This window comes from Halyomorpha halys, unplaced genomic scaffold (genome assembly GCF_000696795.3).
Source record: "Halyomorpha halys isolate HHAL.00 unplaced genomic scaffold, Hhal_1.1 Scaffold33.1, whole genome shotgun sequence".
Classification (NCBI taxonomy): domain Eukaryota; kingdom Metazoa; phylum Arthropoda; class Insecta; order Hemiptera; family Pentatomidae; genus Halyomorpha; species Halyomorpha halys.
Genome location: NW_027109698.1, coordinates 109,899 through 134,114, shown reverse-complemented (window position 1 = coordinate 134,114; position 24,216 = coordinate 109,899). Strand labels below are relative to the sequence as shown.

The window sequence follows — 24,216 nt, the reverse complement described above, 5'->3', positions numbered from 1 at the left end:
TTTCTTTTCGTTCCTCTTTCCTAATTTTAATATTACTTATTCTCATATAGCTTTTATCTTCTGATAATACTTTTACTATACAATTTCTTTCAACACTAATTATGTATCTACATTGTCGACCATTTTCTAATAATTCTGTAATTCCTTTTATTCATTATGGTTCTCATCTTGTTTTTTTGTTCTTAGTCTTGATGAAGGCCTGAGATTGTGGTGAAACGTTGACACTAATAAATAAGTTTTTACTTATTTGTGTTTCGCACACCCCACCATCTTCTCCTCATTTATACTTATTGACGGTCAACTAGTAGATATTAACTCAACATAATTTAATAATTAATTAGTACTTTTATGAAAAATACTTTATAATTAATTTCTGCTAATTGTAAAATTAAACAGGAAGATATATTTATTATTTCACATATCGTCGCTTGAGCTGTGATACCTCCTGAGTCAGAAAAAGTTAACGATAAGTTTTTAATATTTCATAAAAAAACACATAATTTTAGAGATATTTTGTCTCAACCATCGTTTTGCAGGTTCTCTATGTAAAAGTGTCTCAGAGTGAAGCAAAAAGTTTTTTTTAAAATGTGAAATAACATTAATGTATACATTTTCACATATCTGAGTATGTTTCGGCTTTGAGTGAAACCAGAATAGATACCGAAATTCAGTTTTGGTTCAGGGTAAAATTATATTTCGGTTGGTCACGAATCACAAGTAGCCCGCTCCGAACCGTTCCAGGATACTAGTTCATTGTTGTTGGCAACTAGGCTACGAACTGAACTAGATCGTTCATGAACTACACATTCTTACTAAGTCCATGTGTTGTAGTAATGCGGTTGGGGTAACTTCACATTTGTATGGTCAACATATCCGAAACAATGGTGAAAGACTGCTCGCTGTTTTCTAACTGTGGGCGTTATTTTGTTCATTCGTCTCAGAATGGAAAATTGAAGATATGGGACACAATTAGCGGAACATTAAAGCAAGAATATGTACCCAATTTGCATTTGAATTCTCCCTGTTCATCTTTGACATGGATTGATGTACCATCCAGAGTTGTAAGTAATTTTTATGTTATGAATCTAAGTGCTTATAATTGTTCAAAATGTTTTTTTCATTATGACTATTTCTTCAGAATTCTCCTTGGAAAAGTAAAAAGAGAAAAGTTGAAGAAGACAACAATATCATTGCTTTAGGTACCACAGATGGCTTTGTCGCTTTATTTAGCCTATCTGAGGGTAAAATTGTGTCAAAATTAGAAGGCGGCCACTCTAGTGCTGTCACAGGCTTAGGATGGTCTCAGGAGGTGGGTTTGTTTTCGTCTTCACATCATGAAGTTGTGGTATGGGATGTTTCAAATAAACAAGTTAAGAGGTTTGTATTGATCAAACATCTATTAATTTAATTACTGTTTAATAATTGTACTCCTTTTTTAATATATTTTTATGTTTTGTTTTATATCAGTAAATGGAAATCCAATAAGGGAAAAATAACATGCATATGTGTGTCAGACGATGGTGAATTCTGTGTAACTGGAAGTCACACTCTGCAGTTATGGGATGTTAAAAATAAAAAACTTTTAAAAACTTATACTGGTCACCATAGTGAAGTTGTTAATTTGGTATTTGTCAACAAGCAATACTTCCTATCATGTGGTTCTGAAGACAGACACATCACAGTCTGGTAAGTTGAAAACAACCTTTTTATATTACTATCTGTATTACTTTATAGTTACTATTTTTACTCATCAGTTTTGATGCCTATGTACAATATGAGCTCTAGCAGCCTGGAAATTTATGAATTCTGCTCATACTATTATTATTATTGTTGTATTTAAATCACAAGTATCAACTTCTGGTCTCTCTAAAGGACTACACAATACGATTCACTGTATGTTTATTTGTAAAAATACTTTCCAAAGTGCTAGTGCTGAACAAAGCAAAGAAAAATACGAACTTATTTGAGAGTTTACCCATATTTTGTGAATAATTTCCCCCATTCTGTGTATAACAAGCATCCAGTCAGAAACATTATTCTCACTTTGAGTAGCTGTAAACTTAATCACATTACTTGTTGTCTGCTACCCTTTTTAATAGTAACATTCTATTTTATACAATAACATTCCAATTTTATTATTTCTTTTTAAATTTAACTGGTAAATACTGAACTTTTTTGAGATTTCCCAAAAGCTAGGATTGACATGTCCTCCTAAAGGACTGTCAGTCTGGTCTGGACCTAAAATTTAATAAATATGCATCACTTTATGGTTTCAAATTATAACTGACAGCCATGGCTGTCCGTTTTCTGATTGTTTATAAGTGGGTTCATGCTATCGCACCATTTTGTAATGACATTTATGATTTAAAATCTAAACTTTAACTGAACAAATAATCTTTTATACATAAGTGCATATCATTTTGCTGGACAGTAAATTCAATTAATAATGAGAACTTGTTTTACAACATTCTATAGGAGTCGGATTATTTACATTTATATTTTCATTTCTATTGCTTCATGGTGTAGTCTATTCAAAGCTCAATTTTCAGTCTTTTTGGAGCCAATTCAATAGTATTGTTTCCACCAATGTATGTTTAAACTCTCAGGTTTTAGAGCAGTGACATAATAGTTGATATTCACTGATTATGGTTGATCAGGGTCAGGTTTAGTAAACCATCTATGAATTGTACACGTTTTCCTAGCATAGATTGTTAGTGAACTTAGTTCAAGGTGGTCCACAATATCATATCTAATTACACAATGTTGTATAATCACTTGTGTGTTCCTGGTTGGTGTGTGTTGCCTGACAGAACGTAATATTGTATGAAGGATGATCTATCTAAGAACCCTGAGCAACATGGTCACTCACAGAGAGTTGCTGCTTATGTAGATGTTGCCCACTTGTTTTTACCTAACTTTAAATAAGGATTGGAATGTAATTACTTATCTAAATTATTATAAGTAATTCTAGCTGAAGGAAGTAGAGTTTTATTTGCTTTAATTTTCTGTTTAAAATAGAATTTAGAACCTTTATATTTATTTTAATAATGTAAGTCTTTTTCTAACAATGTCTTAATAATAATATAAATATATTATATAAGTAGTGACATTTTAAATTTGTATGCTTATTAATGTCTTTATTTTAGGAGTACTAAGGATGAAAGTAATGAATCATTAGGAAGGTTTGCATTAGGAGAAAGCATAAAAAATAGTATTAGTATTTTTGAAAACGAATCAACTTTACACCTTTGCACTTGTACCAGAAATGGTTTACTTCTCTATTTTAATCATCAACTTAATGGGTAAGTATAGTCAAGTGAGTGACAATAATTTTTTTTTTATCATTTATCATGATCATTAAGGTATATTTAATTTTTTATCATTAGTCTTGATCATTAAATTACAAAATATATTACTAATTTGACTTGTATTGCTTCTTTTCCTCACTTTAATTGTGTTACTTGGACTATTCAGACATTACTGTTTATATAGTCAATCATCTATATATAATATAAATCTGCATAATTATTAAAAATTGCATATTTACTAAAAATAATATTACATCACCACTGCATTTAAAAATCAATCTAAATGTAAAAGAGTTAAAAAAATTTAAATAAATAATGAATTGGTAGTAAAAAAAAAAAAAATAGATAAGAAAGAATATTCATTTTATTCAGAACAGATTAGGAAATTAAAGTGGACATTCGTCTTTTGACAAGAATATTTTTAGAAGGCCTACAGGCCTTCTTTTATTTATTTTTTTTTCTTATCAGCTAGTAGATCTGGAAGTGACGGTAAAGAAAGATTTGGAACTGTTCACTTTAGGGAATGGAACAGGTACAATTAAAAATCAGTTGTAATTCCATACTACTATATATATTGTACTACTACTAATTGTATTACTATATATATATATATATATATAATTGTAATATATTCCTACATTGTTTTTTTGTTTTTTTTAAGTATAATATCTTCAATGATGCACGTACCTTAGTAACCAACAAATAATTTTTTAATATTTATTAAATTACTTTGAGAAAACAGTGTTTATATTTGAAAGATGGTGGTCCAGGGGCGTGTTTCATAATTAAATACAAACTAATATTATTAGTCTTGTAGATTTATCTTAATTCAAGTATACAGACTTGTACAATAGTAACTTGTACTTTAGTATTTTTTAATTCCTGTAATATCACTAATAGCCATCCCTATCATGAAAAAATAACTATTAGTATTATTACTCACTAGTTTCTACACTTGTACTATGAACTAGTACTACTAGCTTCCATTATGAAACAGGGCCCTGGTGGTAGTTAATTTAAATTATAATAACAATAAATTTATTTAAATGAAATTAAGTTTATAAGTTTCTCATTTTTAAATTATTATAGAAATTGCATTCATAAAATAACGAATAATCATTTTTTAAAATTGTATACATTTTTCTTCTGAACCTTCAGCATTTATAGGCAAACAAATATACATATCAAAAAGTTATTGGTAGACTGTAAAAAAACTGAAGGAGAATAGTGACAGTCAAATAAAGGGCAAAATTGGTAGTTAATTTTGCCCTTTATTTGACTGTCACTATTCTCCTTCAGTTTTTTTACAGTCTACCAATAACTTTTTGATATGTATATTTGTTTGCCTATAAATGCTGAAGGTTCAGAAGAAAAATGTATACAATTTTAAAAAATGATTATTCGTTATTTTATGAATGCAATTTCTATAATAATTTAAAAATGAGAAACTTATAAACTTAATTTCATATAAATAAATTTATTGTTATTATAATTTTGTTCCTTGAAAATGTATGTAATAAATGAGACTAAACAACCAATCAATTTAGACAACAGTTTTATAGATTTCATTTGGTTTAAGAAGGTTAATCCTGATTCATGGCACGGGATTAATTATTTTCCCAAAATGAATTGACTTTTGCTCTGTCTGGATGGGAATGAGGTTGGAGGGAGTGGTGAATTTTATATCAGTTTCATAAACACTAGAACATGTTTTTGTAGGTTTAAGGAATGCCTGACATGATCAAATGAGTTGAAATTCAGTATTGTTGAAGAAAAATATTTTAAAAGTTGTAATGAATTTAAGTAAAAATTTTGTCATGTCCAAATGTTCTTTTCATATTTTTGGTGTCTTTCACACTTCAACAACATCTTTAATTCAACTTTAAGAGTTGAAAATTTGTTAGTAGATTGAGTTGGTATCATAGAAGTGCCTTATGGGGTTCTCAAATTTATTGTAAAAATAGGCATAAAACTCAAAATTTAATTAATATTTTAGTTAAATGTATAATTTGTGTCTCATTTTTTGCCGGATATTTGAAAAACCTTAATTGGATATTCTCAACATCAATGATGGGCTAAGTCTAAAATAAAACTGCAACATTGATTTAAACCAGAAAAACTAAATGCCACTATCTACATAAAAAGCAGGCTAAATGCTACAATCATAAATATTAAAAACAATTGTGAGATTTAATCCAGTTTTTAGGTTGGCGGCAATGCCATTTAGCTTGCATTTTTCAAAATTATTTTCAATAGAACAGTGTGGAAAACATCGTTTATTTATTAATGAACTATAAACATCGTTTCCATAAAAAATTTAGGTTGTGGTTTTATTGAAACTATTCTCCCCAACTCTGGAACTGCTTATTAATGGTTATTATATTATATAAATATAACCTAAATAAATATAATCTATTAATGAATCATTAATAAATAAGCATGTTTCTGTGACAATTTTAGCTTGTAGTTTTATCCATCTTTGAGCACTTGTACAATAGTAACTGACTGTGTACTTTAATTGATTAATTTTATTTCAATAAGGATATATACAAAATATTACTATATTTTCGTATTTATTATAGTTTGTTTATCGTAAAGTAAAATGTGATTGCTTTTACAATATGTTACATAGTATTTTGTATTTATTTTTTACAGGAAAATTGGAAAAGTTATAAAACCTCTGCACTCTGTAGAAATTTTGGAAGACCATAGCTCTAACATTCTTCCAGTCACAGGAATAAAAATGTCTTCAGAGTCCATGGTTGCTGTTGCTTATGGTCATGCTCCATTCTTCAATTTTGAAATTATTGTAAGTTTCCTACTAAATTCCTTTTTTATCAACTATGCCATTGTACTCTTAATGCCAGTATAAAAGCACAGCAACTGTATTTGTGACATTTAATATTCTCTTCTCATAATATCACCTTCTTATAATTCTTAACCTATTCATGTCTTTCAATAATATTTATCTATCCATAATGTTAGTTATTTTCTATTAATTCTGTATATCCTTTTATTCATTGGTTGTTTTTGTTTTTAGGCCTGAAATTTTGGCCAAGATGTTGGCACTAATAAATAAGTTTTTACTTATCACTTTAAGTGTTCTTCATGGGCCACACCCCCGAATATCTTCTCCTCATTTTATAAACCTGCCCTTAAATAGAGTCATTAATGTAAAATTTTAAATATTACAGTGCATATCTAGATATACATTTCAACTGTGATATTTCCTGTTAATGAGGGTAGCTCAATTCTAAGGAATTTCTGTGTTCAATAATGTTTTAACTCGGAAATTGAATGAATTTTTGCAAGTGTAGCGGCAAACTTTTAAATTTTAACTTTTGTCTTTTGGGGTGAATCCCTAGTAGACGTAAGGTTTTGCTACTGTAGGGCTTACTGTAATTAGGGAAAATTCTGTCTATATCAGTTGATTTAAATGGCGCCCATTTTATCTTCACAGAATTAACAATTTTCTTAGCTTCTGCCCATTTTTCTCTGCTACTTATGTTACTGCCAATTATGGGTTTGATTATCCTCTAACTGGTGAACTATTAAAGTGCAATTCATTGATGGTTTCTCCCGACAGCATTCTCTCACCATATTTATGATATTTACTTGTATTTCTAGAAATTCAATTATTATTTGAATTATTCAAAACTTTGCTAATTGTTTTTAATCAAGCGTTAATATATTTTCAGGATATCACCAGTTTAAAAAAAAGGATGATAACTTTAACAAGAAAGGATAACCATTTAAATAAAGTGATGTCTAATAACAAAACTGTGAAAGACACTAATGAACAAGCTGAATATGTAAACTATGGAAACAGAAGGAAACAAGGTGATGTTGCTATGGAAGAACGCCTGGGCAACTTATCTATTGGAAATCCAGTGATTTCTGATAAATATAGCCCCTACAATTTATCCAATCTTCTTACACAGGTAATCTTATTAGGTTTGACAACATTTATTTCATTCCTTTAAATTAAACCTTTGTAACTTAAAATTAATAAATAAAAGTTATATAGTACTATTTAGTGCAAAGAGTTATTGGTTTACTCTCTTTAAATTGTTAAAAGCAGGCCACATTTAAGCAGAAGCATCCTCATCCATTCTTTCCTTTAAACTTTACCTATTCCTTCACTTATTGCATAACCAAACCTCCACTTCACTGTAAACAATATGAATAGGCATGCATTGATTAACATTATAAACAGTAGTTAAGCCAAGATCTCTATGTAATTTCATTTTGCTTACTGGAAACTTTTAAATGCTTGCTAAACAAAAATCTTAATTTATGAACCACATATTTATTCTTAGGGGACATGTGTCCCAGAATAAAATTATTTTTTCATTTCATTTCAAGCATTCTAAAATATGAGTGTATTTTGCAAAAATTTCTTTAATGTGTCGATTTATTACTTATCTTAATATAGTAAAAATAAAATGTTTGGTTTATGTTATCTTGGAAAATACAATCTTGTTACTTGTAATAACATATCATTTCTATAAAGTATTTCTGGTTTATTACAGTGTTCAAGTAAAATCTTTTTTTTTCTTTTCAGGGACTGGAAAGTAAAGATAGGGCTCTTTTGGAGTCGGTATTGTTCAGGAAAGATCCTCATGTGATAGCTGAAACAGTCTCTAAGCTCCCAGTTTCTGCATTACCTCCTCTTATAAACCAGCTGAATAGTATGATACAAGGAAGGACTTTTTCGTGAGTATTCTAATTAAACTCTTAAATTGCTGATGCTTTTTGAATTAGATGTTTTGTTTTTCAAAATTTGTGATTAGAGGAAATTTACTAGATACCTTTATGTGTTTTTTTTTATTTATTGTTTCTATAGAATTAATGTTTAAAATAATATTTTCTTAACCTTTAGGAGTATAGTGGGGTGCATGTGGCTGAAAGGTGTGTTGAGGCAACATTCCAGTCAGTTATTAGCCAATGGCAATACATCCGGGCTACTGGCCTCCCTGCAGGCGCTCATTGAAAGTAGGCTTGCTGTACTTGGTCCTCTTAGAGGCCTCTCTGGGAGGCTGGAGCATATAATTTCTCAATTAGACTCTCCTCAAGACCAATCTCCTAAAAATGAGGACTCTGTTCTCTTTTATCAAGAAGAAGGTACTGTATATTATTATATGTAACTCTTGATAGGGACAAATGAAAAATCTTTGGATTTTTTTTTTACTTATGCCTTTTAATATTAACGTTTACACATAAAAAAAAAAAAAATTCATGTTTGTATCTTATAAGATACTCTCACGGTAAATTTATAAGTTACATAATTTTTTAAGAATTGAGAAGATAAAAATGTCAGTATGTGCTAATTCAATACTTCTAGTACACCACAATACTACAAGTACTCTCATTTTAGATATCTATCCTTTGAAATTTGAATTATTAACGATATTAGGGAAGGAAACATTTTTACTTTTACAAACTAATATATTAATGATTTATTATTATTATTAATATATCAGAAAGTCTATTCAGCTCACGCAAGTGGTAAACTTACATGCTTGATTATGGTTGCATTGAAATAACAGTTTATTTTATAAGTAAATAATTTGCCCTACTGGATAATATCCTTTCTGTTTAACAGTTAAGCAGTAAGACTAACCTTTCCCTAAATATTCACAGTATTGTACTCGCTAAAACCTAATAACTGATCTAACACATTTTGATTTAATATTTTAGACAGACCCCAGATTTTTCATTGAAACCCCCTGGTCTTGCCTGTATGTTCGTAGAAAACTGTTTTGAGGTACAGGGAATTTATAAGATTATCAGGAATGCAGACAAACACTGTTACACGTTAAATGTTTATAACAGTGAAGCTTAGAGCACCTTTCACTGAGTCTCAACCATGCCTTTAAGGTTTTCGCTTGTACTTAAAAAAATTTGCAGATTTACTCCATACACAAACAGACCAAGACCGCTGATAAATTTAAAAAAGAAAATCTTACTAACATAACCTGTACTCATGTAGGCAATGACATAGTAGAAATCCTAAAAATCTGGTCTGCAAAACAACACCCGAATTTCGGTAGTCTAAAATATCTGTTTATGTATGACAAGTGCATATCATCTTTACCCTTCATAATAAACCTACAAGCCAGTATCCTTTAATAATATTTCAATTATTCCTATCAAACAGATCCGTTACTTTGGACACTAAGTATGGACAAACGACTGACTTAAAATCCTCATACAAAACTGAAAAGACTGGAAACTGCTAGTTGATTTCTGCTGATATTAGGCAATGGTCCAAGCTTCCAAACAATTACGAATGACTGATTTACATGACCACAATAAAACCTGTTTGGAATAAGAGTCGGGCTTTGGGGTTCCTCTAAAACTATTGAATTCCTTGTGTCCAATCCTTAATGTTCCTTAGGTCCCAAATATATCCATTTGTAAACCCAAACATTTTTTATTTTTTCTATTCCTAATAATCCCTGAATCACCTGAATAGAAGATGGCTTCGAGACCTAATGTAGAAATGTTAATTAGAGTGATACCAATAAGTACTAGATGAGTCTGTATCATGTCCTATTATTCACATAACATTAACTTGTTATATTTTTAGTTAAAATACAGTTGTAAATTTCAAGAAATAATTAAGTATGATCTGTTATTGGGTTAAAAAAACAATTAACCTGAATTTATTATGTGTTTCCATGATAACTATAAGTGAGCTATTCATTATAATTATATTATTTAACAAGAGAGTATTTATTTTGATATGATTGTAGTTGGTGAATCTGGTATGGTTTGGTATCATATTTTTTTCTTTCCAATCATGCCAAAGTTGTAGGAGGGATAAGTAGAGGGTAGATTTGCTTATGATTGATCCAGGTAATGATACAGAAAAGAGTGTTATAACTCAGTTTTTTTTAATTAATTAAAACCTCCTTGAAAAGGTTATTGATATATTTTAGGACTTGACTATTTCATTAATAATAAAATTCATAAATTAAACCTTAGCAGTTGTGTGTATTTCAGTTCCAAATAAAATAATGTTAGTAATTTTTATGTAGTTTATTAGTTACATATAATTTTTTAATGTGCCATAAGTTTGTGTACAATATTCCTTAAAACCTTTTGAAAATTATTTTAACTATGACTAAGCAATTGGTAACTGCACTTCTCACATCCACTCACAAACTATCTTACTATAGCAAACCCTTTCCCGTAGAAAGCACATATGCCTCCTGGATATCACTAATTCTAGTGATCTCAGATTCAAAACATCTGCACAATCCATTAAAGTGCTTATTCCTTGATCTTCGATTCAAAGAACAAAAAATGTTTCTTGTGAAGCTGTCTTTGATGACCAAAAAGTATGAAGTAATTTTTTTTCAGGAGCAATACAGAAAAGAAATTGCTGAATATTTAGTATAGTTGAATATATTTAATTCAATAATTCTGCTATAAAATATTGGTCCAAAGATTTTTTTTTAGTTTCTCGGAAATTAATCCATTGACTCATACAAACTCTGTAATAGATTTTTATGAATGTGGAAACTTTCATGTATTGATGAGTTAGATTTATGTGTCTAACAGTTTTTTAATTCTTTATTCTTTGAATATGCCTCAGAGGAATGATTATTAGTATACTAGGTAACTTGATATGCTAAACTTTCTTGGAAAAGTTCTCTTCAATTTTGTTATTTATATATTATTTCATGTTTGTGTCGCTTATGCAGTAAGCACTGAGACTAAAGGATTTATCATGATACATTCTTTCAGATCAAAATGAAATGAATTACTTATTTTGTTTTAATTAATTAATTTTGTAGTTAGTTATCTATCATTTATAACTGTTTATTTTTTATCAGACTCCTCAGATGAAAGGGAAAGCTTAATGTTGGATGGTGAAGGAAGTGAATCAGAAGACAAGTGGGAAGAATTGTCAGAAGACCAATTGGACACTGATGAAGAAGTCTCTTGAATTAAAAAATATATGTACATATTTTAAATATATATATATAAAATTAAGTAAAAAAAAGCATTATTTTTTCCTCTGAGTCTGTCTCATAATATTTAGATTGTTTAACTTATGTAAATTCAAATTTTTTTTAATGAATAAAAATTAATAACTATGTGTGTTAGTCATTACCCTTTCATAGCAAAATAAGAGTTACATTTGTTACTAGTACTCTGTTAAAGCACCATAATTAGAATGGAATTTATTATAGTGTTGGTTATTTCAGTCAAAATCTCTTTTCTTTTATAAATATTAATTAAAGAGATACATTGGATTTTCCTGTTATTTAAGTGGCTTCCGAATGATATTACTCTGCTCATAGTAATATTTTATCAGTGTCAATAAAATTAAAGTAAACATTTGTTCCCTCACTCTTTGAACTCAAGTATCCAAGTGTCTTATACAAATTAAGATAAATCTTTTTCATGTCTCCTGCTCAGCCACATCTCAGGTTAAGTTTTTTATAAAATTAATGATTTTTATGGATGTTTTAAGTTAGTTACTTTCTTGTTATTAATTCACCAAATGATTATTTATTCTGGTCTTATTTTGAATTATAATGAATAAATCACTCTCAGTTATTTGGTAATTTACTATGATATGTAAATTTAAAAAAAAGAAACTAATTTTTAAGATGAGATTGAATTGATCTTTTATAAATTATTTGAAATTATGAGTGGAATTTAGGTGACCATGAAATATTTCCTTTCATGATATTTAATTATTTCTAGTCCTGTGAAAAAGTATAAACTAATAGACTTTTTTTTAAATAATAAATTTTTTTTGTTGTAAATTCAGAAGGTTTTAGTGAATATTTAAAATTATAGAGACATCGTTTGTTTTCACTAATTTATTATAATTACCAAAGTAATAAATTACCTTGATAAGGTGAAAATTAAGATAACACGCTTAACTATTCTTTATTAAAATTATAATTGCTTATTCTAGATATTTTAGATCTAAAAGATAAAAATAAAAAATTAAAATTTTCTGAAGGCTGTTATCAAGTGTCAAATTCAATAGCAAAATTATTAATTATGAAATTATAAGAACCTTTTTGTTGTAAAAATTGTTATGTAAAATATGAAACTAATAATTATTAGAGCTAAATTATAAAATTTCTATGGATATGGACATCTTCATTGTATCATGATTATTAATAATTTATCTGAGTTTCTATATGTTTGAAGGATTATCAAAATAGTAGAAATGCAGGATTCTTTTGTTGTTTAAAGAATGTGTATGTACTTAATAAATTTTTTCTACCTTGGCAATTATATTCAGAAGACTTGTTGAAATAATTCTCTCTGTAAATAAACAAAATCTATCAGGAATAACCACCCTAGTTTTATTCTTGCACACCAATACTTCCCTGATTCTATTCAATATAAAATAATTTATCTTGTTCATTTAAGATTTTGGTCACCATTTATTTTAAAAAAAAAGGTCCTGTAGGTGTTATTAGTTAGCATGTAATAGGTTTTATTAGGTCATAAGTTACCTTATGAAATTACCTTTTCCATTTCTTTCTTTTTTCTACAACTGGCTAAGGTTGGGAATTGTTTTTGGTGTTGGGCAAGTTCAAAAAAGTCTACCTATCATTGTCCTTTGTTTCCATTCATCTTTCATTCTGTTAAACTGCCGAACTGTTTTTTATCATCTTCAAGGAGGTATATAGCAGAAGTATGGATATAGACTCATAAATATTCACAAAGTTAAATAGCTAGTTGTAGCCAGATAATGTAAGGAAAGGTGTACCATTGACAAATTTTCATTAAATTTCCAATGCTATGTCTGTAAGTGAACCCTTACCAGAATGCATGAATATCATCTTCACTTCTCTCTGCAGTAGGTATATATATATATTTTGAGTAAGGAGTTTTACGAGGGAGTGTTCTATCTTTGACCATGTAATAACAACTAAGATGTATATATAAACTCTGTAATTATTATTTTTAAACAAAAATGTGTACATTGGGCAAATATTTACAATATGAACTATATTAATAAAGCAAGAAATACATTTTTTAATGACTTCTATTCTCCTGCTCGTTTACTTTATGTTATATGTAGAAAACAATTGTAGATAATCTTTTAGTCTAGATGTCTCCCAGCTCTGGATGTATTTGAAGGCCTGGCCACAGTTTTCTATTTCTGTATGGTAGTGGTAACCAGCACTTATAGCCAATTATTATTGGCTAACTTTCATATCTTTGGATCATTTTAAAAAATATTAACTAAAATTATCAGCTTCCTTAGATGAGGTTTAGTTTTCATTTCATTCTTTTTTTATATATTGGGCATATTCCCTTCTCTGTTTTTAGCAGATATAATATCTAGTTTTTCTTGACATTAACAGTTTATCCGATGGATCAAGTTGGGGACTTTTCTGCAGTTGCCCTTCTTTCCACTGTTGTACTGTATGAAAGGCTTGCTTCTGAAGTCACTAGGATAGCAGATGTTGAGGAAACTTTTCTATCATCCGTGGGAAAGGTCAGAATTTGGTCTACCAGCTGTGTGGCTATTTCAGCTACCAAAGAACATTCATCTATTAATCATTCCGTTTTCTAATGCCAATGGCTTATTCTTCACTGATGATGGGAATTACTCATCATCTGTGGAAATATTCACATTTGAAGAAACAAATCCAGAGAATTTAAATCCTCTTTTAGTTGGGAACATTGCTTTTAAATATAGCGGTGTTCTATATAAATTGCTATGGGTTTCAAGTATGGAAAACCCAGTAGAGGGTTAAGTGATGTAATATTGGAATCAAGCCCGCACTGCTGCAGTCTCGGGATTGCTCAACTCACTCAGCCACAGTCCAGTCTCATAGCTTCAAACCATTCTTTGCTTTAGTGGATTTTCTCTTACATAACTTATTTGTTATCTGGATTAAAGATAACAATTTTCTGATAGACATTTAATTTATCAGTTAAGAATATGTTAGTCCTATCAGCTAACAGCCACTTTGTCACCTCATCTTAATATCAATCTTCTAAAAAGCAAAGATCAGATCCATGATTGACTGGTATTTTTGAAAAACAAATTTGTATTAGCATACCATTTTTCATAGTATGATTCAAGTTGGATAAGTTCAGTTACAAGATCACCATATTTGTTTATGAATATTCTTGCATGAGAACAGTAATAACACATGGAGTCTTATATTTACAATTTAGATATCAACTGGGTTCATTGTAACATTAAATTACTTTGCTCTATGTGGAAGATACTACTAAACTCAATATTGATCTTTAGTTACGCTTTACATAAAATATATTCTTTCTTCTGAAGCATGCCTTCTCCTGATCATATTGAGAATAAAATGAATTACTTGTAGCTCTGGAGGAAACCTTAAGCATAAAGATGACAAGGGTAGCAGAAACACCTCCCTTCCAAGAAGAATGCGATCCAAATCAGAATCAAATTCTGTTTTTATGCAGAATTCCCTGACTGAACAGTGTGCAAATGGAGAACTTTTCAGGTAAGTTATAATTTGAATATATTGTTACTAAATTAAATTAAATTAAGTTAACTATTGAGAATAAGTATGTGTGTTTTACTTTTTATTTAGATCCAGGGATCGCCTTCTTAGAACTCAAAGGCACCCAAAACCTTCTGTCCTTTGTAAATTCACAAAAGAGCAAATTTTTGTTTTATTTACTCTTTCTCTTGCTGAATTTATTAGTTTTTGCTCAATGTCAGTAATGGCTCCATTTTTTCCAAAAGAGGTATTGTAATTTTATTGTTTTGTTTATGTTAGTTTTTCTACTTATATCATTTAAGTCACAATGAAACTAAAATGTTTATCTTTACAGGCTGCTTTAAAGGGAATGAGCACCTCTGTCTCAGGATTTGTATTTAGTTTTTATGCATTAGTAGTTTTTGCCACATCTCCAATTTTTGGTAAAATTGTAAGTATTATCAGTGATTTAATACAAGTGTATGCATTTATTGTTTCCAGAAAACCCTTTGGTCTAGAATATTTTGTTAATATATAATATATAGTTTTATAGGGCTAAAACATAATTTATATTGTTTAAATTATGTTTTAGCCCTATAAAAACGAAATTATATCATAATTTCATATTTCATTATATTATATTATATCATAATTTGTTGTTATCAATATAAAGATTAATAATTATCTAGCTTGAAATATGCCTGGATGCTTGTTGTACTGGGGATTTTATCTCCGTGAGTTATCTTCTCCTTCCCTTCACTCCATTTTATATTATCATTTTTTGGTAACTATATCATTGGTAGAAACTAGCTGCAGTTGTAAACAAAATGATTTAAGTTGATAGTTATAATTTGTTTAATGTCCTAATGGTCTCAGGCTAAGGCCAGAAGAATATATTATTTATGAATGGAATATGGTCCAGGTGGGGTAAAAAAAAACAACTCAAATAGTAGAATTATACTATTTGAGTTTTTTTTTTACCGCACCCGGACCATATTCCATTCATCTATACACACGGTCAATCAACAATCTTCCAATATATTATTTATGTTTATTATAAGGACTGTAATTTATTAGAAACATCACATGTCATTAAAATACTTTAATCCTACCCATCCTTGGAATATTCTACTACAATACATTATTTTAAAGTTCTTAATTCTTTATTTATTATTGTTTTCGAATTAAATCCAAACACACACTCTTGGAAAAACTAGAGAGATTGAAAGATTTGGGATATTATTGTCATTTTTTAAAAATTTTATTAAATGAATTAGAGTGTTGTAGAGATGGTTTACTACAGTGTAAAGGCCCTTAATAAACTTTACAAGAGCACAAATTTTTCAGTTCTATTTTAACCAACATGTCCTAGACTATCTTTTTTTTAAAAAAAAGATTATTTTAATATATTTATATTTATTTGTGCTTAGTTTGATCAATCCAAATTTATAATCATTCATTATTCTGTTCATATTGAAAAATAAAAGTTTTGAAGTATTCTGATACATAAGTACAATTTTGCGCTTTCCAATATTGTTTTAATTAAAACCTATTAGGTGTTTCAAAATACATAATTTTTTTTCTCATCTAGCTCTACATGGACCAATAATAAGAGTATTATAATTTTTAAAAAATGAAGAATTTTGTTAAAAGATGATTGTCAATTTTTTTTTTAAATAGTTAAGTACAACATAACTTAAAAATCATTTGTTAAACTTTCCTTTTGAATACCTTCATGAATAGTTGATTTATTTGTATATTATTGGGCCATAATTATTGCAACTTTATTTATAGCTCATCTACTCTCTTTAAAAATAAATATTGTTCAAAATAAAACATTATTTAGTTTTTGTTTTTATATCTGATTACTATATTTTATTAAAAATTACTTTTTATATATATTTTTAGTTGCCTGCAGTTGGTGCAAAGTTCTTATTCATGTCTGGGATGTTTTTAGCTGGAGGATGCAACATACTTTTTGGGTAATGGTGTTTTTATGATGGCATATTCTCAAAACTAATAAATTATATTATATATTACTATTTTATATATGTTGTTTAATAGCTATATTAATTATATATATATATATTTTGTTCTCTTGCAGCCTCCTGCCTTACATACATAATTATACTGTTTTTACGATTTTTTGTTTCTTGATAAGAACTCTAGAGGCTGTGGGCGCTAGTGCTTATTCCACTGCAAGTTTTGTATTTGTTGTTGAAATATTTCCCGATAACATCAGTGCAGTCTTGGTTTGTAACTTATGATTATTACAAAAAACAGCAAAGATATTTTTTTATTAATCTTTTTTATATGTGTAGGGTATTCTTGAGACTGCTATGGGTTTGGGAATGAGTGCTGGACCTGCTATCGGTGGCATGCTCTATGCTGTAATAAAATATTTTTAAATTATTTTATAATTAATTTTATTATAAAAACATTGCTTATAGCATAAAGGTTTTTCTGGAACTATTATTTGAGTCAGTAGTTCAATTCTGAACTGAATATATTATTAAATATATTCACCAGTATAAATATATCTTAAATATATTAATTTATAAAGTACAGATATGTTTATCCTAATAATACTTTGTTTCAGTTACCTATTGTACTTTTTTAATATTTCTGCTATATTGGTAGATGCCCTTACATTGATGAGCTTTAAAAAGCTATTTATCTCATCTTAAGGATAAGTAACAGTTTTATAAAACATTGAAATATTTGTATACTTAATTGTCTCAGTTGATGAATTGATCTGTATTCTGCTTGCTTACGTTTTTTTGTTGACGATTTTTTGAAGTTTGAGCGGTATGTGGTATATATCTATGCGATGGCTCCCCTATTGGTTGATTGTTACTAATGTCTACACCGATCTTCTACTGAGCCAGTTTATAAATAGTTGTTATGAAGATACTCATAAAAAAAAAAATAGAAAATACTTAAATTGATTGTAGCTTGTAGATACATAAGGCTTTCATTCATGAGTGTTACAACAGGGTTAATGACCCTGCACTGATTTAAAACGCCATACCCTCAGGAAATCTAATTGTTGTGTTTTGATTGAAACCCTAGATTTTCAATAGGTTTGTAATCAAATTATATCAAGCCATCTTGTTGTATGTGAAATATCCCTGAGCCGAGTAGAATGGAAGAATATGCCACTCCGTGAGTGTGCAATGTGATCTCTATTAAAATTCCTATCAATATTGAAGCAGATATCGAGTCGTCATTATAAGCTTATAGTGGGCATGACTTTGAAGTTGTAATAAAGTATGATCAATGACTATATCAATTAATTAGTTACCATAATTTATTTACCATCATATAAACAGAAGAATGGTTGTACAAAAAATAATACAAATATAATAGAGTGTAAAAATTAATTAACATTCATCTTTATTGAATATTAAAAATTATATTATTTTATTATGCAGGTTGGAGGCTTTGGCTTACCATTTTATTCATTAGGATTTCTTATGGTTCTTTTGATACCTACCAATTGGAATATGATTCCATCCATAAATGGTAAATAATTTTAAATGATCAGTAAAATATGTGTATTTTATATTAAATTTTTACTAATTTAAATGTTGATTCATATCTTTTACAGGTTCAAGTAAAGGTACACACCATGCCTCATTTGGAAAACTGTTTAAAATTCCTGCTGTCTCTATAATAGGATCTATTATTGTTGTTGCATCAAACACCTGGTCATTTTTGGACCCTACTTTGGAACCACATTTAAGTAGGGTAAGTAGTTAATTGTTAATGAATAGAATAGATTTATCGGCAGTATTCAGCTTTATCCAAAGAATAATTTCACCTCTTCTGTTATACTTACAGTTTTAGTTGTGAAGCATTTTACTAACATATAACAATTTCACTGCATAAAAAATTAAAATTGATTAATATTTTACGATCTTTCAGAAAATCAACACCCAATTTTTTCCTACTTGAATTCTCCTTTAAGGGTAGAGAAAGGGGCAGTATGGTGTTCCCAGCATTCCTCCTATCTGGTAGTGATGTATAAAAAAAGTTTTAGAACGCAACATGTGATAAAAGGATGATTCGAGCACTAAAATAAACATTTAAGGGTCCTGAAAAGTCTGGTTTAAAGCATTGTAGAGCTAAAAGTGGGTTTCTTTTTCATCGAATAGACTTCATAGTATACATACACTCTATAGTGTATGTATACTATGAAGTCTATCTGCATCTATATGCAGCTGGATTGAAGAACGGATAAAAAAGCATATACTGAAGCTATTCTAAACTTATCTTTGCTCTTTAATCCGGAAGAAATGAGAATTTTTTCAGGCAAAGTTATCTATTATCAGCTTTCATTGCAAATTTATCCACCATCACCATACCACTCAGGGCAAAATTTTTTCAAAATTTAAATTGAAAACGATGCTAAGTATTCATATTACTGAAATGGTTTCTATCCTGGTGATATGGGGTTACCAAGCTCGAGAGAAACCTCAACCTGTGTTTCGAGAGCTAGGCCATGGTGAACCCATCATCACCATTCTCTATCATCACCAGGCGTGGATCCAAAGCAACTTGCTTCCTCCATGAGACACTATACAGAGCGCACCAGAAGACCAAAAATAATTTTCTTACCTTAAACTCTGTATAATGTTTTTATTTATTTTATTTTTTTTATAATTTCAAATATCAATAAATATTCATGGAGGACTCTCATTTATTTATTACATATGATATTGCAGACAGAAATATCTCTGTGTGTAATCTACCCTTATTGTTGTTAATTTGATTAGAGGTAATCAAAGTGATTTCTTTAAGTGCCTTATTTCTTTAGTAACTCTATTTATCTTAAAATAATTACTTCTATACATGCAGGGCTAAAGTTGTTCACAGTAAACTAGTGTTATCTATAGACAGCATAGTAATGACAACCATGTGGGATGAACAATGGCTGAAACATTGGTGTTTGATTAATTGTTTTTGTAATGTTTAGAACAACCTTTTATGAATGACATCTGTATCTTCTTCCTTCATTAATTACATATGGTCAGATAATAATCTTTTAATGAAATAAATGTTTATTTTTACATTTAACGTTTTTAGCTGAACCTTTCAAGTTACCATATTGGACTAATATTCCTTTTGTTCGCTGCTCTATACGGTATCTTCAGTCCCCTTTGGGGATGGGCTGCTGACCGGCTGGATAATCATTGGAGTATGATGGTTATAGGCTTATTGTTGTCAGCGGTTGGTCTACTAATGTTGGGACCATCTCCTTTATTAGAAATGCAAACGTAAATACATATTCTTTATATTTCACCTATTACTATGTTAAATTTTACGGTTTAAATGCTAACTATATTGTTTTATTTTAGATCTCTTTTGATGGACATACTGGGTTTATGTATTATAGGAATATCTGTAGCTTTGACATTAATGCCTACATTTAAAGCAATATTGAAATGTGCTGAGTAAGTGATATCATTAGCTTTGGTTATTATGATTAAATGAACTAAAATATAAATGAATTTCATTATTCTCTAAATGGATAATATATCCATATATCCATGGATTATGGATCCATAAAGTAGCTGTTACTGTTGTTCATTGAGTTGGCATGTTGTGCCAACCTATGCTTGATACCTTCCTGGACTGACCAACTTTTTTCAGGTAAATGAGCTCTTACAAAGCAATCCACTTTAAGTTATAACCCCAAGTTCTCAGAGATCTGCAACTACATGTAGATATCTATTTGCATTTTTCACTAAAGGTGGAACAATCCCAGTAAATTTCTCTTTACATTTTTCTGTAAAGCTCAAATTTAGATATAATTAAGTTAAGTAATTCTAAATTAAATTGCTACAATGAAAATAATTAGCATTATTATTATCATTGAATGATAATCACAGATTTAATAGAAAATATTGGTACTTGAGTTCAGGTGTGATTCAGAATTGAGCCCAAGTTACTGTTGTTTGGCCTCAGGTAAACAAAATATCATGAGAATAAAACTTCAATTAAGTATTAATATTACATTTTCAATGTTAACCATTCCTTTTTCATAGAGTGCTGTTAATATAATCAACTGTATACATAATTGTTACTTATGATACCATACTATGTATTTATACATAATCTTAGATTAAACTGTAACCATATATTTCACTGATTTCAGGGAAAATGGTTTAAGGAGAGAATTGACAACCTATAGTATAGTCGCTGGAGTTTGGTCTTGCATGTACTCTCTAGGGTGAATTAATTTCTTATATTATGTTTATATGTTATCGATCATTCATATATATGGGTCATTATATCTTAACTTAAATAAATTTATGATAAAAATAAATAAATATATAAGACCTGTGTGACCTATATTTTGTGCTTGGAGAATACTATATTAATTGAAAGTTCTTACTACTAATTTACATTTTCTGAAGATTAAAATTACAGATTAAGTGTTGTTACAGATTAAAATTTTAGCATTCTGGCCAAATACATATCATGAAAATCTTTCATTGCATGTTATTATTTATTTAAGATTGAAAGAATAACTTGTTTCAACAAGTAATTAAAATAAGTAAACAAATTTATACTTCAATTAAAAGTTTTTTAAAGTATTCTAAAAAGATTTATTTCTAAATGTTACAATATCTAACTAAATGGCCATAAAATGCTGATTGATTCACATTCATACTACATATACAAACTAAATAAATAATCAAATATAAAATTTCCTTAACATGACCTTAAATATTTTAAAGATTCATTAAAATTGTATATTTAATAAACATTTTATATTCTGTTAGGGTTATTAAAAACAAAACTAAAATGCGATCAGATAACTTGAAAAAGATGTTTTAAACTTCCAAAAAAACAAAAGTTTCACATTATATCTTGTGAAAGTAATTGAAAAATGAATTTATTAATGATCAACTATTGTTAAAATATTTTTAATATATGAATTTTTTTTAAATTGATTTTCTTGTCATTAGTACACGAAAACTTGAGATTAAGATATATTATTAAAATAACTTTATGTGTGTATGTGCATGTAAATTGCCTTACTTTATAACCGAGGCTTTTTATGTGATTGTATATTTTGTTTGCGTGATTTTTTTTTTTTTAGACACTGATATAACATCTTTACGAATCAGTGAGCCCAGGCACAATTAACCAAGTTTTATTTGCATATTTGATGTTAAATGCATATTTTGACTATTATAGTTTTATAGAAATAATAAACAATGAATACTAAATTACCGATTACTATTGAAAGTTTTTATTTAATTACTAATAACTAGTAATATGACAATATAATAGAAGCTACTTTCAATAATTCACATCTAACAATAGATTTGGATTTTTTCATTTCCAGAAATTTCACTTCTCCTTTGTGTCCATTTTAAATATTACACCCCACTTCAAGTTTTGTTTGTTGCTAACTTTTCTAATGACTTGTATTATCAATTATTGATGCTAAAAGTGAGTGCGTCATTTAGTTCAAAGTTAAATTCTTGGATTAACTCGTCTAAAAACAAAGTTTAAACAACTTTTGGTAAAAATTGTTTATTGCAAATATCACTCAAAACATATTTTAAGTGAAAGAAAGTCACAGATCGATCAACATGTCACTAAATACAGGGGTGCTTTGTTATTATCTTTCTTTCTGTTACATATGTAACTTCACCATAAATTGTTTTTATATATTACAAGAAATTACCTAAATGACACAATCCCTCTGAAATTCAAATGAAGTTGTTTAACTGAATTGGTCTCTCGGATTTTCTTTATTTTGATCTTATAAATATTTTTTATGTTTAGCTCCAAAACTAAAACTATCGCATTTTTAATATAGTCTGTTTGATACTATGTCTTGTCTCTTTGTTTAATTACATTTGTATCAGGTAATTTTCAGTTTCTTGTTTGTTATGGAAGATTAATAATGACCGCATATAATAGATTGTAGGAAGATGGTCTAGGTGGCGATCAATAATAGTTGATAGTAGGTACATGATAGTAAAAAAAAATTTTTTTACTATCATGTACCTTTATTAACTGCCACCAGGACTATCTTCCTATAACATATAATTTGTTTTCATTATATTGCTATTAATTTTGTTTGATTACCCTCAATTAGTCCAATGATTGTTGGTTTTCTTTAGTGTTACTAATTACAAGTTTTTATAATTTCGATATCTTAGTTTAGAAAGTGTTTCATCATATTATGTTTTTAATTTTTAAGTTAATTACATGTTTTAATTATTAGCATATTTTTAGTTTATAATAATAAGGCAAAAATTAATATTAATTAAATTATAAATTAATTAATTTTTAATCGCTTCTGATATTAATTTCTTTATTCAGGACCTTTTGTTAGCATATTAGTATATTTTAGCTGTCTTACTGTGTATTTAAAGATTTTTAGCAGCATATTTTTTTTTTTTTTTACTGCATAGAAATCCTGACCTTGTTTATAACTTATGAAATTGTAAATTATGACCTGCATTTTTTTTTATATTATCTTAATTTACAGCGACATGACTGGGCCTGCTTTAGGGGGAGTTCTATCTGAATATTTTGGCTTTCCTGTCTGTACCACAGTTATGGCCATTCTCTCAATAGCTACTGTAAGTTTTTATTTATTAAGATTAATATTTCTCATTTTTATTTGATCCATTTCAATTTTGTTTTCATATGATACACATTAATGATCAGTTTTAACAAATTTTCATCTCTTGAATCTCAAATCAAGTTACTGGATGTAACTTTAATTCCAAGTGATGGTCTTGGTTTTCATGTATTTTTTAGGTTTTATTTTATAATTATCCATGGGTTGACTAGAAGGGAATCTAATTTTTCATTTAAAAATCCTGTGAATATGGAATCAAAAGTCAATTGTAGATTGCTTGGTTACAAAATAATTAGTCGCAAAGCAATTTTTAATGCCCATTTTTACTTGTTTAGGCATTGGTAGCAACAATGTTTTTTACTTCACGTTGCTCCCACCCTACAGAGGATTATGAAGAAGAAGAAACAAACTTCCCACTGATGAGTGATAGTAAAGGAGAGCGATATGGTGGAATCACAGAAACTTACTGAAATATTAGATACTATTTATTGTAACAATTATTATTATTGTAGATGTTAATTGCTTAAGCAATAATAATCCTAATGAAAGAAAATTAATTATGGTAACTGAAAAGCCCGAATTTCAGTAATTACAACATATAAATAATTTACTATCTTAATGTTTAATATTTTTTTACAAAAATAAATTTATTTTATCACAATATCTGTAATTTAATTTAACTTAATTAATCATTATTTTCTCTCTCTATTACATAATCAATCATTTTAGCAAGAATAATTTATGTAGTAAGAAGCCTGTGAAACTGGGAGTATTGTAAATAATTAATTTCAATTAACGATCAGCTAAATACATGATACAAAGAATAGAGAATATT

At 28.5% G+C, this 24,216-nt stretch overlaps 2 protein-coding genes across 3 annotated transcripts; both read left to right on the top strand.

The window, feature by feature from the left end:
- Positions 1 to 804: 804 nt before the first annotated feature.
- On the top strand, positions 805 to 11,416 carry LOC106685521 (WD repeat-containing protein 43). Its single transcript, XM_014428247.3, has 9 exons — positions 805 to 1,061; positions 1,139 to 1,377; positions 1,468 to 1,686; positions 3,147 to 3,302; positions 5,964 to 6,117; positions 7,007 to 7,249; positions 7,873 to 8,024; positions 8,191 to 8,432; positions 11,153 to 11,416. The coding sequence occupies exons 1-9, from the start codon at positions 861 to 863 to the stop codon at positions 11,263 to 11,265; spliced, it is 1,719 nt and encodes a 572-aa protein (XP_014283733.1). The 5' UTR covers positions 805 to 860; the 3' UTR covers positions 11,266 to 11,416.
- Positions 11,417 to 11,628: 212 nt separating this feature from the next.
- Positions 11,629 to 24,042, top strand: LOC106685525 (MFS-type transporter SLC18B1). 2 transcript variants are annotated; one of them, XM_014428260.2, is made up of 14 exons: positions 11,629 to 11,752; positions 14,645 to 14,788; positions 14,879 to 15,035; positions 15,123 to 15,218; positions 16,676 to 16,749; positions 16,872 to 17,019; positions 17,089 to 17,157; positions 18,202 to 18,292; positions 18,378 to 18,517; positions 19,856 to 20,046; positions 20,128 to 20,223; positions 20,928 to 21,002; positions 23,286 to 23,379; positions 23,717 to 24,042. In XM_014428260.2, exons 1-14 carry the CDS (start codon positions 11,727 to 11,729, stop codon positions 23,849 to 23,851), a joined length of 1,536 nt encoding a protein of 511 aa, XP_014283746.1. In that variant the 5' UTR covers positions 11,629 to 11,726; the 3' UTR covers positions 23,852 to 24,042. The 2 variants fall into 2 exon arrangements, with proteins under 2 accessions (XP_014283746.1, XP_014283755.1); XM_014428269.1 differs by lacking the exon at positions 11,629 to 11,752 and adding an exon at positions 14,307 to 14,332.
- Positions 24,043 to 24,216: the final 174 nt, after the last annotated feature.

Bases quoted from the DNA above. Each gene is read 5' to 3' on its own strand.
- LOC106685525 (XM_014428260.2), top strand. From the start codon at position 11,727: ATGTCTCCTGCTCAGCCACATCTCAG. The intron at 15,036-15,122 runs GTATTGTAATTT...TTATCTTTACAG, and splicing joins CTCCATTTTTTCCAAAAGAG to GCTGCTTTAAAGGGAATGAG. The intron at 23,380-23,716 runs GTAAGTTTTTAT...TTACTTGTTTAG, and splicing joins CCATTCTCTCAATAGCTACT to GCATTGGTAGCAACAATGTT.
- LOC106685521 (XM_014428247.3), top strand. From the start codon at position 861: ATGGTCAACATATCCGAAACAATGGTGAAAGACTGCTCGCTGTTTTCT. The intron at 6,118-7,006 runs GTAAGTTTCCTA...ATATATTTTCAG, and splicing joins TCTTCAATTTTGAAATTATT to GATATCACCAGTTTAAAAAA. The intron at 7,250-7,872 runs GTAATCTTATTA...TTTTCTTTTCAG, and splicing joins TATCCAATCTTCTTACACAG to GGACTGGAAAGTAAAGATAG.